Source organism: Ceratotherium simum, chromosome 5 (assembly GCF_057802395.1).
Source record: "Ceratotherium simum simum isolate JZ-2026a chromosome 5, ASM5780239v1, whole genome shotgun sequence".
Classification (NCBI taxonomy): Eukaryota; Metazoa; Chordata; class Mammalia; order Perissodactyla; family Rhinocerotidae; genus Ceratotherium; species Ceratotherium simum.
The window spans coordinates 83,835,355-83,848,585 of NC_141904.1; the positions used below are offsets into that span (position 1 = coordinate 83,835,355).

The 13,231-nt window shown below is 43.6% G+C and overlaps 1 protein-coding gene across 2 annotated transcripts in view; it reads left to right on the plus strand.

Annotated features, from left to right (window-relative positions):
* TATDN2 (TatD DNase domain containing 2) overlaps window positions 1-13,231 on the plus strand; it is a 29,279-nt gene that overhangs the window by 581 nt on the left and 15,467 nt on the right. For both annotated transcript variants that reach the window (XR_001389683.2, XM_014779611.2), the window contains exons 2-3: window positions 118-528; window positions 7,005-7,499. Coding sequence is in view for 1 of the 2 variants with exons in the window: in XM_014779611.2 (XP_014635097.1) it covers window positions 124-528; window positions 7,005-7,499 (900 nt within the window). In the remaining variant the exon portion in view is untranslated. The remainder of the gene's footprint in view (window positions 1-117; window positions 529-7,004; window positions 7,500-13,231) is intronic.

Consider the following 13,231-nt stretch of genomic DNA (forward strand, 5'->3'; position numbering starts at 1 on the left):
CGCTGGCTCTGACCTTCTGGCTCGCCCTCCCCCAGGGGGCCCCGGGAGGGCGGGGGTCTGAGGCCGGGCAGCCAGGAGGGGTGGGGCTGGAATCCAGGCCCCCTCTTTACCTTGCAGGTGCCCATGGCGTCGGAGCGGCGCAAGGTCAAGTACCACTGGAGCAGCACTTCGGGAGGGTGTCCCCGCAAGCGCAGCTGCCCCCGGGAGCCCGGTGATGTGGCCCCCGCCCGCCGGTCCGCTCACAGCTCCGCGTCGCGTTCGGGAGGGGCTGGCAGCCCCAAGCGCCTGAAAGCCCAGCACGAGGACGATGTGGCCCGCGCGCCGCGGCTGTCCCGGGGCTCATCCCGCCGCGGAAATTCCTCCTCCTCCTCCCATTCGTCTGGCCCAGGCGTGGGCGGGGCTGCCTCCCAAGGCGGCCTGATTCGGAGCACACAGGGGTTCCTTTCGTCGAGGGAACCCCTTCCGCGCCCTGCCAACCCCTCGCTAGAAGAGATGGCTTCTCTCGAGGAGGGAGCCTGCAGCCTTAAGGTACGTGGCTGCAACGCCTCGCAACCGGTGAAGCCCCTTGCACGTGGCTTGAGATGTTGAGAATTTTGGTGGAAGGAGACTGAAAAAGATCGTGTCCTTTAAAATCTCTGGGTCTTCCCAGAGATCTTCACGCAAACCCGGGAAACCAAGCGGTTGGCCAGAGGTGGCCTAAAGTTCCCAGAGAGCTAGTTTTCAAACTTGGCAGCACTTTGCTTGGAAAGCTTTAAAATACTTGTGCCTGCCTCCCACGCTGATGTAATTGGGCTGGGGTGTAGTCTGGGCTGCCAGATTCTTCAGTGCTTCTCCGGTAGTTGTAATGTGCAGGCCGGTTGGAGAATCGCTTCAGTGGCAGGTGGATTGCATGCTCAAGAGACACAGATGCATCTGTCTATTTTGGTTGTAAATTTAGGGAATTGTGCCCTTGTACTTTAAACCACTTTGAATTGTAGAAGCAAGAATAAGAATTTGGTTCTTGCTGCGGCTTTTCAGCAAAGTTATGGTTTCCAGCATGTTGGGGTTTTGCTTGGTGGGGCAGGGTTTGTTTTGGAGGTTAAACATTTAATTGCCCAATGGGAACACACACACAGGAGGGTTTCATAAGTATTTGGGAGCGGATGGAGGAGTGCTTCACAGAAGAGGTATATTTCATCCACTTTTAAAAAAAGGATTAATAAAATTTTCCCAGCTTTTTTTGTGTGAGGGAAAGTTGACCATGAGTCTGTTGGAAATAGAAGCAAATACAGTTCAGTCTCCTGTAGTCCGTTGTTTCCCGATAGAGAGAGGACAGCGAGCACTAGCTAATGACGCCGGCCATCCTGTGTGAGCTTCATCCACTCATTCATTCAGGTTTTGAGCAAATATTTTACTGAGGGTCTAGTTTGTGCCAGGCAGTGAGTGTTCTAGTTGCTTGGGATTCTCTAGTAACAAAACAGAGATCACTGCCCTCTTGGAGTTTGCATTCTAGGTCTTGGAGCTCTGGGCCTTAAAAGGGGAGGAGAAGTTCTACATGTGGAGGACTGGAGGAAAAGTCTTATTTGGGTGAGATGGGCTGCCCCTAGATAAAGTTATTTTACAAAAGCAATAAAAACAGGCCCTAAAGAAAGTAAGTTTGTCTTTAAGGCTTTGCTGGGTGGGTTCTTATGTAGACCTGAGCAATGAGGCTGTATTTGGGTGTTTATCCTGGGGAACCCTTAGGCAAAGTGCTCCAGGTGTTTTCAGTGTGGACCTCACAGTTAGAACCCTTGTGTGGGGACATGGATTTTTTTTTTAACTTAATGGTGAGTTGAAAAGCTTTGTCTTTGGCCTGAGAATACTGAATATGACTCAGATGTAAATCAGGTAAATATGGGGCTTTGCTCATATAATTTAGTGTCATTAATCCTTCTTGATACAGTTTCAGTGGATTTGGATACAGTATAAAATAATATTAATTGATTACATTTAATTTCAGTGACAGTTATAGATAGAAGCCTGGTATCAGAAGGGGCAGGAAATTAATCTTGCTTAGTGTTTCAGGTGTGCTGCATCCCTGGCTCAACTCTCGTACAGACCAGGAACTCCAGATTTGAGGATGTGTCCTCTAATCCAGTGGGTCTAATCCTATCATGGACCCACCATTCTCTCATTTAGGTCTTGTTTTGCAAAAATCCATTTAATGCTTAACTGTGGAGCGATGAGTCTGGTCCTAGTCTGGTCCTGTCTCAGCAGTCTTGGGGTTCCACCAAGGCCTTGCTTTCAGTCAATAAGCACTTGAGAGTTATTGCGTGCCAAGCAGTCTGTTGGATTGTGGAGCCCTGAGATGGCTTCTAAGGAGCACACAGTGTGTTGGGAGGGCTGGGGAAGTCACAAGACTGCCTCACGATGTGGTACGGTGGAGCAAAGAGCCCAGAGTGGAGGCTGGAGAGCTAGGTAGGGGGCAGATAGCAGCAGGGTTTGTTTGGTTTTTTTTGGTGAGGAAGGCTGGCCCTGAGCTAACATCCGTGCCAGTCTTCCTCAGTGTTGTAGACGGGACACCACCACAGCATGGCTTGACGAGCAGTGCACAGGTCCGCACCTGGGATTGAACCCTTGGCTGCTGGAGCAGAGTGCGTGAACTTAACCAATATGCCACCAGGCTGGAAGGGCTCCACTTTTATGACCTCGTCACTTCCTAAAGGACCCACCTAATACCATCACCTTAGATGGTAGGTTAGATTTCAGCATAGGAATTTTGGGGGGGGCACATTCAGATCATAGCTAGTCTGGGCATGTTGGAATCACTAGAGATTCCTGCTGGCCAACCTCTCATTGTTTGTTCCTTATTACCTCTAGGACAATTGTTTGAGCTTTTTTCAAATTCTCATGGCAGCTGAGGATCTTCATTTACTCCATAGAAAAGGTTAAATGTGTCTATTATGAGCATCTTCACCTACCTTATATTCAGTCTTCAGTATGACGTATCTAAATTTCTACAGTTAATTTAGAGAAGGAAGAATGGAAGGGAAAATTTGAGCATTTATGATATAATATAGTTGCTGAAATATGATTCTCAGTATTTGACCCATAGACTCTCCCTTAAGCCTCAGAGTCTCATGAAATAGGTAGTATTATCTTTACATATCAGTTAACAAATATTTACATATCGATTAATAAATATTTGAGCACCTACTATGTTTGGGCACTGGGAAAATGAGACTCAGAAAGGTTAAATAACTTGACCAAGGCCATGCAGCTTGTACAGAGCTGTATGTCATCCCAGATCAGTATGTCTTCAAAGTCCGTGTTCTTTCCGCTGCTGCCCTCTGTGAACACCTGCTCTGTCCTGGCGCAGCATTAGGTGTGAGGGGTGGAGAGAGGAAGAGGGCAAGATCCTTCCTGGAGGAGCTCTCTGCAGGGTGACACAGCCCAGACAGAAGAAACCATTGTGTATCTTGGCTCTCGAATGATAGAGCTTTCACGTGTGATCCCGCTTCCTGCATCTTCACTCAGCAGATGTCCAGCGCTTTGGGGGAAGTCTGTGTCAAGGGCTGGAGGTGCAAAGAAGAAGGCAGTGGTCGACACACTGGAAAAATCATTCATCACAGTACAGTGCGTGGAGTGTTGTAACCGGGATGTTTGAAATACCAAGGGTCAGAGGAATGAGTGACTAACCATCGGGGAAAGTCCTCACAGGAGAGGTGTCATTTGAGTTCTCCTGATGAACAAGGAGGAGGAAAGGACATTTAAGGCAACAAGAACGATGTGTGTCCAAAAAGTCTCAGGAAATGCTGCTGGTCCCTGAGGTCCCTTTTTTCCCTCTTCTCCAGCGCCTGTCTCCATTCCCCGGACACCTGGGTGTGTGGAGAAAGATGGGAGGTGATGCTAGAAAGGACAGTTGGGGGCTAGCCTGTGAAGGGCTTCTGATGTGATGCTCAGGAGTTTGGGATGTATTCTGTACGCAAATGCACAGCCATTGAAGGGTTTGAAGCAGAGGCATGACGTTACCAGATTGTAGAACGCCTCCTGGCACACTGTAGAGAAAGGATGGGGAGTGGGTGGGGAGCTGGTTAGGAACCGTTGAAAATGTTCAGGCTGGCGGTGGTGAGAGCTGGAATGACATCTCCACTTGATCTTTCCTTTCTGCCTTTAGAGATGCACAATTCACCAGGCAGTACTGCCAGGAAAAGCTAAATCTCTCCTTTCTGAAGCCAGGTGGTTTGTCTCTTCTCCTGCCCTTTCTGCCTCATCTTTGCCTCCATAGCCTCTCATCCGCTGTCGAAACTCTTCTTCCATGACCTAGATCTGTCTTAGGTCCTCGTGGCTTTTGACATCTCAGCCTTTGATACTGTTTCTCAACTTCCATGTTTTTGCTATCCTGCCTTGATTTCTAGGATGTTAGGGGAACTTGGGTTTGAATCCTGCCACTTACAAGCCGTGTGGCAGTTGCCCTTCTTTGTATAAAAGAGGGCTGACGGCTGTGGCAGCCTGTCAATTGTCAGTCGTGTGAAAATATAACTGATGTTTTTATATTCCTAGCCTTTCTTCCTCCTGCAGGTACAGTCCTGGTCTTGTCTACCAGGGTTGGCAAACTGGTGGTGCATAGGCTGAATGCGGCCTGCTTGGTCCTCACAGTATGTAAAATTTTGGAAAGTTCACACTAAAAATATATGCCTCCAGTCCAGACCTCTACCTTGAACTCAAAAGACTTGAGTGATCCCCTCCCCTTCCCCACTTTCTACTCCCTTTCCTGTTTTATCTTTCTCCCTGGCACTTTCCACTATCTAACATATACATTGCCTTTCCCCTGGTTTTTCCTTCCCTCATCAACTAGAATATAAGGTCTAGGAAGCAGGCATTTTTATATGCTTTATTGAATGCTGAACCCCCACATCCAGAACAGTGCCTGCTGACACATAGTAAGTGGTCAACAAATGCTTGCTGACTGGGTGAAAAATGCATTAAATTTGAGATTTCTTGTTTTACGTGAAAAACCAGAATCTATAACTCAGGGTCTGTACTCCTGAGTGGCAGCACTTGGCTTGAGGTGAGGAGCTGTGGCCCTTCAGAAGGTGCAGGGGCTCCTCGGTTTGCGGTAGACCTCACCTTCCCATGTTGTCTTACACCTGGCCTGAGGGGGCAAGGAAAGAGGCAGCTGGTCTCACAGGCAGAGGTGGAGAAGTCAGAGAAGGAGTGTGCGGCCCTAAAGGATGAATGGGAGTTTCTCAAGCATGAAATGAGACTGAGGCAAAGGTATCTAGCGCAAGCAGGGGAAATGAGATGTACCAGTGCCAGTGTCTGCAAGGGTGTGATGGGCCGAGGATGGCAGGTGGTTGGGGGTAGAGAAGCGAGTTGTGGAGAAGTGGGCTGAGAAGTTGTGGCTGTGTCCTGTAGGGCAGGCCTGGGGAGCCTTCAAGCTTATTTTTAATATTTATTAGATTTTTCTTAAATATGGAAAGGTGTAAAGAAAACAAAAATAGCCCATAATCTTCTTTCTCAGATAATATCCCTGTAGATTTTTTTTTAAATGTCTAACATGTTAGAAAATTCAGAGAAGTTCAAAATGAAAGTAAAAGCCACCTTTCCTGTCCATCTTCCCAAAGTTAATAGCTGCCAACAATTTGAGTACTTCTAGGAAAAAATATTGTATTTGGATTTATATATTTCCAAAGGCTTGATGATTTTTTTTTTAACAAAGATATTACATGCTTCTTGGGAAAAAAAATTCAAATAATATGAAAAGCGTATGAAATGAGAGCTTCAGCTCCTTTTCCTCTTTCCCCTTAATCTCCAAAGATATCCATTAGAAACAGTTTGTCTTTCAGACTTTGTGTGCAAATATATACATGTAAAGCACTTTTGTTTTTTCAAATGTGAGATTACACTGTGCTTGTTAGTTGGCTACTTGGTTTTTACTCTTACTATATAGCATGGCCGTCAGAGCTCCCTCATTGTCTTTAAAAGCTTCGTTGTGTTTGGTAGTATGTCTGTTCACTTTATTTAACCAGTCCCTTATTGATGGACATGTCTTGGAGTAGACTCTACTTTTCCTCAGTGGAGGAAAAGGATCAGCAAGCTTAGTGTGGGGTTCCTTTCTCTAAGTGTATGTACATTTGAGAGGACTTTAATGCAAGTGAATTAGAAGTGCAAGTTGTAGGGGCTGTAGAATGCCTTGGGATAATGGTAAATCCAGATCGCAGCTGGTGAGGTTTAGAGTTCACTGTTTTGGGGATGATTCTGGGGGAAGATTTATGGAGCGTTCTCACACCAGGCTGGGATTAGACTGGATCTGAGTTTCACAGCAAATTAATGTTGTGAACAAATAGTTGAGCTTCTTCCTTATGGACTCCTGGAATGAGTGGGTCGGGGGGAGAAGAAAGGGGCTGAGACTTCACTGTGTCTGTGAGGAGATTCGGGGTCAGGGGGTAGTTAGAGTCTCTTGATTGATCCTGGTGTAGTCTCTGGGAGACAAGGCACCTTCCAACACCAAGGTTTTGATTTGTGGGAAGGAGTTTTCAGAGAACTTCAAAGAGGCTTGGGGTACGGCGGGAAGCACTGTGCCCTCAGGACTCAGGAGATTGGAGTCCACTGCTTACTGGCCTTTGGGTTTCCTTACTGTTAATTTGTGGAATTGGGTTAGCTGGTTTCTAGGGACCCTTCCAGTGCTAAAATTTTGAGCTTCTGTTTTGTGTGTGTGTTCTGAAGTATGCGGTAATCGTTGCTCTCAAGGAGTTTGCAGTCTTGTGTTACTAGACTGTTGATCTCTCAGCTCATTCCTCCCACTGCAGTATGAGGATGTTATCTGATGAGCGTGACAAGGTGAGTAATAAGAAATGACAGCAATTCAGTCCCTTTTACAGTGGCACGTCTCAGTGGGTGGGCTGGAAACCACCACCCAGAGAGAATCTTTGTCATGGCCACTATTACTTTCCCTTTGATTAGTGGAACCACCACTGATTTCTGATTTGCCAAGTGCTTCTTATGTGAAATCACCCTTTCATAATCTCTGGTTTTTCTTCCAGGTTGATTCCAAAGATAGTTCTCGTAATTCCATGAACTCTGAATTTGCAGCTGAAGCTGAAGGTCAGAATGATGCGACTGAGGAACCAAACAAGGTCCAGAAAAGGAAGAGGGATAGACTTCGAGACCAAGGCTCTACAGTCATCTACCTGAAGGCTCTCCAGGGCATTCTGGGAAAGTCAATGCCTAAAAGGAAGGGAGAGGCTACCTCTAGGGCAAAACCAAGCACAGGAGAGCCTCCCAGCCGCAGAGAAGGACCAGCCAGGAGTGTCACTGTGTCTGCTCCTCAGAAAGAGAGAGAGTCAGCCCCAGAAGTCAGAGCAGAGGAGAAAAAGCCTGTTCTGGAGGAGAGCAGCTTCTGCGACAGGAGAGTGGTGATAGACCCTCAGGAGAAACCCAGAGAGGAGCCACCTGGGGACCGAAGGACAGTCATTGACAAGTGCTCTCCACCCCTAGAGTTTTTGGATGACTCTGACTCTCATTTAGAAAGCCAAAAGGTGAGTCAAGCTCATACCAAGCACGGGATTTTAGTTCTCTTGATTAAATGTATTTGGTCTTTCTCGTTTGATCCTAAGTGTTATTCATTAAAAGCAGTACTTTTACTTACTCAGGACTCAAGGAAACAAGTTGATGGTTCTCTTCTAACATACCTTTCAGAATTATTAAGAAACCTCAATTCAGTGCTCTTTTTTTTTTTAGGATTTAAAAGTTTTTAGGATGTGAATTTGACTGCCTTAACAAAGGCAAAAATAACAGTGGCTTAAAGAAAATAGAAGTTTGGCTTGAGGATGGCTCCACAGTGTCAGGGACCCTGGAGCCTTCTGTCTTGAAGCTCTGCTGCCCCTCAGCATAGTTTCCATCTTGTGGTCTGAGGTGGCTACTCTGATAGGACTCAGGACGTTACACTGACATTCCAGCCAGTAGGATGGGGAGAAGAGAAGAGAAAAGTATACTCCCTCCCTTTTAAGAGCTTGGCTCAGGAGTTGTCCACATCATATTGCTCATATCTATTGACAAGAATCTAGAAACCTGGCCAAAACCTAGCTGCAAGAGATTCTGGAAAATTAACTTCCATCTGGGCAGACTTACACCCAGATCAACTTCTTTTGCTGTAGAAGAAGGAGAGAATGATATTGGAGGAAAACTAGCTTTTTTTTTTGTCAGTATGATCAGCCCTGAGCTAACATCCATGCTAATCCTCCTCTTTTTTTTTGCTGAGGAAGACCAGCTCTGAGCTAACATCTATTGCCAATCCTCCTCCTTTTTTTTTTCCCCAAAGCCCCAGTAGATAGTTGTATGTCATAGTTGCACGTCCTTCTAGTTGCTGTATGTGGGACGCGGCCTCAGCATGGCCAGAGAAGTGGTGCGTTGGTGTGTGCCCGGGATCCAAACCTGGGCCGCCAGTAGCAGAGCGCATGCACTCAACTGCTAAGCCACGGGGCCGGCCCAAAACTAGCATTTTTTAACATAGCTTGTGATTGCGGGGAAAAAGCATTCCTCTGTTTTATCCATCTCTGCCCGTCCTTTACTACCACTCCTCAGAGGCAGCCCCTTTTAGCTCTTTCTTCTAGTATTTACCTCCATATTTCTAAGTAATTTTGCACTGTTTATTGATTTTTAAATTTTAGACGTCTGTGGACTTTCTGCTCAGGAAGATGAGAATTTAGTTCTCTTCACTTACTTTGGCAGGACCCACACCCTTAAACATATTTTCTCCCTGTTCCTGCATCTCCCTGTGTTGTAATACAATTTTTGGCTAAATCTATTTAAGATTTATTATCACCATGTTCATAGGTGAGTCACCTAGTATACTCATTACATTTTCTTTCTTGTAAAAAATTTATTTTCCTTGGAATTCATCATTACCTTGTTTTTTTCTTTAGTTTTCTCTGTACCTAACTCTAATTTATCCCCAAACTGCTAGTGCCATAAAATTTTCCTCAATACTGTCAAAATAAGTAATCTGTCCCATTTTTTAGTTGGAAATGTGCCTCCCTTAATTGTTTCCTTAAGATTCCCTTTTCCTGTTACTTTTTGTCTCTGTTTTCTTTATGAGTAATTACGGTGAGTGTATATAATGATAATACGTACTTTTTTCATTTTTGACATACTTAATTTCTAAGAACCCTGGTTTAGTGTTCTGAGTATTCCTTTCTTAGAACATCCTGTTTTTGTTTTGAGCTTACAATAACTTCTCTTGTCTCTCTGAGAATATTAATTTTATAGGTTTGTTTTAAAGTTTTCTTCTGCTTTCTGCACTACGTTCTCTGAGTTTCCTTCTGATTCTTTTTTTTTTTTCCCTAAATATTTTCGTTTCTGTCATTTGTGGTAGGGCTTTTCTCAGATGTCTTGGCTGTCTGTTCCTATTTCAAGATGAAGCATTAAAAAGCCGATTGGAAGTTCTGAGTGATGGATGGGCTTATCAGCTGCTGGTGTTAACATAGGATGATGACTTTGGGTAATTTTGTGGGCTCCCCAATGGGATCTGTAGCTTGATCCTCAGAGGCTGCTCAGTGTCCCCTGGGAAAAATCCTCCACTCCTCTGCCTAGGAGGCATACATCTATCTGGCTGCTAGTGTCCTTCGAGTCAGGTTGAGGGAGGTGCCTGGGTTCTCACTGTCCAACATGTGATGGTCCCTCACCCTTGACTGTGTGTCTCTTGTCCCTGATTATTCCATAGGCTCCCTGATTCACCTTTTCCAGGTGTGAACCTTGGTCTTTTGCTGGGTGGGGAAAGGGCAGACCCCTCTGCACAGGATGGGAGCAGGGATCTGGGGATCTGACTTCACAGACTTCCAACTCATTCTCCTATTTTCATCACCAACTTCACCTTCTTTTTGAAAGGTCTGGTACTTCCAATTCCTGAGTCTTTCTGGGGTCCTTTAGTGTGATTCAGCCTGTTTCTGGGTTTTTCTCACTGTAGGCTTAGGTTTTGGCCATCTATGATCTGCTTATCCAATAACTATTCATCTGTCTGCTTTCTAGCATCTAATTTTTAATTTGCTTTGCTGTTTATTCTGTATGCTTTCTCGGTGTAGGTTTATGCCTTTTCAAGTCCATTTCCTATAATTTTCAAAGGGTTTTTGGCAGGAAGGACAAAAACCATATGTGCTATATTTAGCTGGAAATCCCAAGAACAGTAGGTTTTGTAACCTACTTTTCCCATTAAATATATAATGGTTGTGTTTCCTGTTTAATATAGATCTTCCTCCTCTTTGGCTACCTAGAATTCCATTGTATGGGTAAACTTTCCAAACTTATTTACCCAAACTCCTATTTGTCAGACCAGACATTTAGATTGTCTCTGTTAGCTATATATTTGTAGGCAGCATAATATAGTAGGTACAGCACATGAGAGTTGAGATCAGGCAGTTTGGGTTCAAATCCTGGCTCTGCCACCTGAACTGTGTGATCATGAGAAAGTCACTTAACCTTTTTGAACCCCAGTTTCTTCCTCTGTGTAAAAAGGCACGGTTCTTCAAATGTTATCACAAATTAATACAGGGATCAGCAAACTTTTTCTCTAAAGACCCAGATAATATTTTAGGCTTTGTGGGCTATAAGGCACTGTTGCAACTATTCAACTCTCCTGTAGTAACATGAGAGCAGCCATAGGCAATATTTAAGTGAGTGAGCCTGTGTTCCAGTAAAACTTTATTTACAACAACAGGCAGTGCATTGGATTTGGCTTGTGGGTCACAGTTTGCTGAACCTTCAGTTAATATGTGAAAACAGGGCCGGCCCCGTGGCTTGGTGGTTAAGTGAGCGCGCTCCACTGCTGGCAACCTGGGTTCGGATCCCGGGCTCGCACCGACGCGCTGCTTCTCCGGCCATGCTGAGGCCGCGTCCCACATACAGCAACTAGAAGGATGTGCAGCTATGACATGCAACTATCTACTGGGGCTTTGGGGGGAAAAAATAAATAAATAAAATCTTTAAAAAAAAAAAAAAAAAAATGTGAAAACATTTTGCTCAGTGCCTAGTGTATTGTAGGCCCTCAATAAATGTAACTTTAAATTTTACCATAGGTGTGAACCTAGGGCAACCTTGAATATAGGTAACCTTCCATTTTCATAAAAAGAAAATCCAAAACCCTTTACTTGGCCAACTTGACTATATAAGCCTTTCAAGGACTTAGATGACATAATCCTTAAGTCTACTTATGCTACGTATTTCTAGTTAACATGTGCATTTTTGAAATCACTTTTTTTCCCTACTCTGCCATTTTTTTCCCACTCATATTTCATAAAATAATTTTATTAAACCTTTTCACATGTGTCTTTGACGTGGTCTTTGTTGTCACTAGAGTTACTTTTTGAGTCATGTAATGTGATTTCCTGAACTTCCATAATAATAAGAATGAGAGGGCCGGCCCCGTGGCTTAGTGGTTAAGTGCGCACGCTCCGCTACTGGCGGCCCGGGTTCGGATCCCGGGCGTGCACTGATGCACCGCTTCTCTGGCCATGCTGAGGCGGCGTCCCACATACAGCAACTAGAAGGATATGCAACTATGACATACAACTATCTACTGGGGCTTTGGGGAAAAAACAAAGGGAGGAGGATTGGCAATAGATGTTAGCTCAGAGCCAGTCTTCCTCAGCCAAAAGAGGAGGATTAGCACGGATGTTAGCTCAGGGCTGATCTTCCTCCCCAAAAAAAAAAAAAGAGAGAGAGAATCTGACTCAGGAGGTCTGGGATGGGACCTGGGAATTGGTGTTTTTTTTAAGAAATACCCCTGGATGGTAGAGAAGTTTGGGAAGCAGCCAGAAGCACCCTTCCATCTGAGTTGGATTTTTATTTCAACTTATGTTATTTTTATTTTGGAAATTTTAAAACATTTATGAACATTACCCACATACCCATCATTCATCTTCAACAATTATTAACTCACTGCCAATCTTGTCTTGTTTTATCTCTGTATCTCTTTTCTCTCCACGAATTTTGAAGCAAATTCCAGCTACCATATCATTTCATCCATAAATATTTCAGTGTGTATCTCAAAAAAATATAGGATCTTTAGAAAAAAACCCAAACACGAGTATAATTTTATTATCTCATATACACAAAATTCTTAATATCAACTAGCCAGTCAGTGATTAAATTTCCCTGTTTGTTTCATGATTGTTTTAGTTTGAAACAGGATCCAAATAAGAGCCATATGTGGCAATTTCTAAATATGTTAAGTCTCTTAGTCTCTGTAGATTCCTCCCCTTGCCCCTGAATTATAATTTATTTCTTGTAAAAAACAGGGTCTTTTGTCTTGTAGAGTTTCCTGCAGCCAAGATTTTGCTGTTGTGATGTAGGACTTTTTGAATCTGTGTATGGTTCTGTCCCTGGAAATTATATCCCAAGTTGCAAATAGCTGTTCCCATCACATTCAGGCAGTTTGTTCATTTTTTTTCTAGAGGTGTATTTTTGGGATTGCCACAATGTAACAACCTCTAATTATTTTTTAGATTACTTTTTGAGTAAATATATTCCCATGGTTCAAAAATAAAAAATAAAAGGTATTTAGTGAAAAGTAACTTTCCAACCTGGCCCTGTGTTGCCCTATTCCTTCACCTAGATACCACTTTATAAGTTTCTTGAGTATTTTTTCAGTGTATCTTTATGCATAACCACTTAAAGAAAAGTGAGCTTCAAAAAAATAGAACTGTGAGGTCATATCCCCAGGAATAAATATTGAATCTGTTACATTTTTTTGCCTCTTCTCTCCCCTCCTGTTTTAAAAACATGATTTTAGGCAACCTTTATAGGCATCCAAAATTAGCTTCGTTGAGGTCTGTTTGGGGTCATTTGTCTTCCTCAAATACAAGAGATTACATCTTATAATACAAGAGACTTTGTAAGGACTTGTATAAAATGATGCCTCCTTTTCTGAGAGAGCATTTTTGGGGAGAAAACCTTACCTTCTATTTGGGTATTTATTTGTAATTTTAGTTAGATTAACTTTTGTTATTGAAAGAAATGGTAAAATATATTTTGAAAAGCTGGATTGCAAAGTTGATAATTACGTGTTAGTGTATGTGAGAAACATTTTAACTTTCAGGTGCACATAATCAGAAGTAGAGTAATGATTTCCAGTAAGTCTCACTGGAAAATTAAGTGGGGGAAAAAAACTAGTTGAACTCAGGCAAGACTGCAATTTTTTATTGTCTGGGTTGATGGAAATTTCTATCATAAGCATGATAGTTTTTGAAGGATTGTTCTCCCTTAGAGATTAACTTTT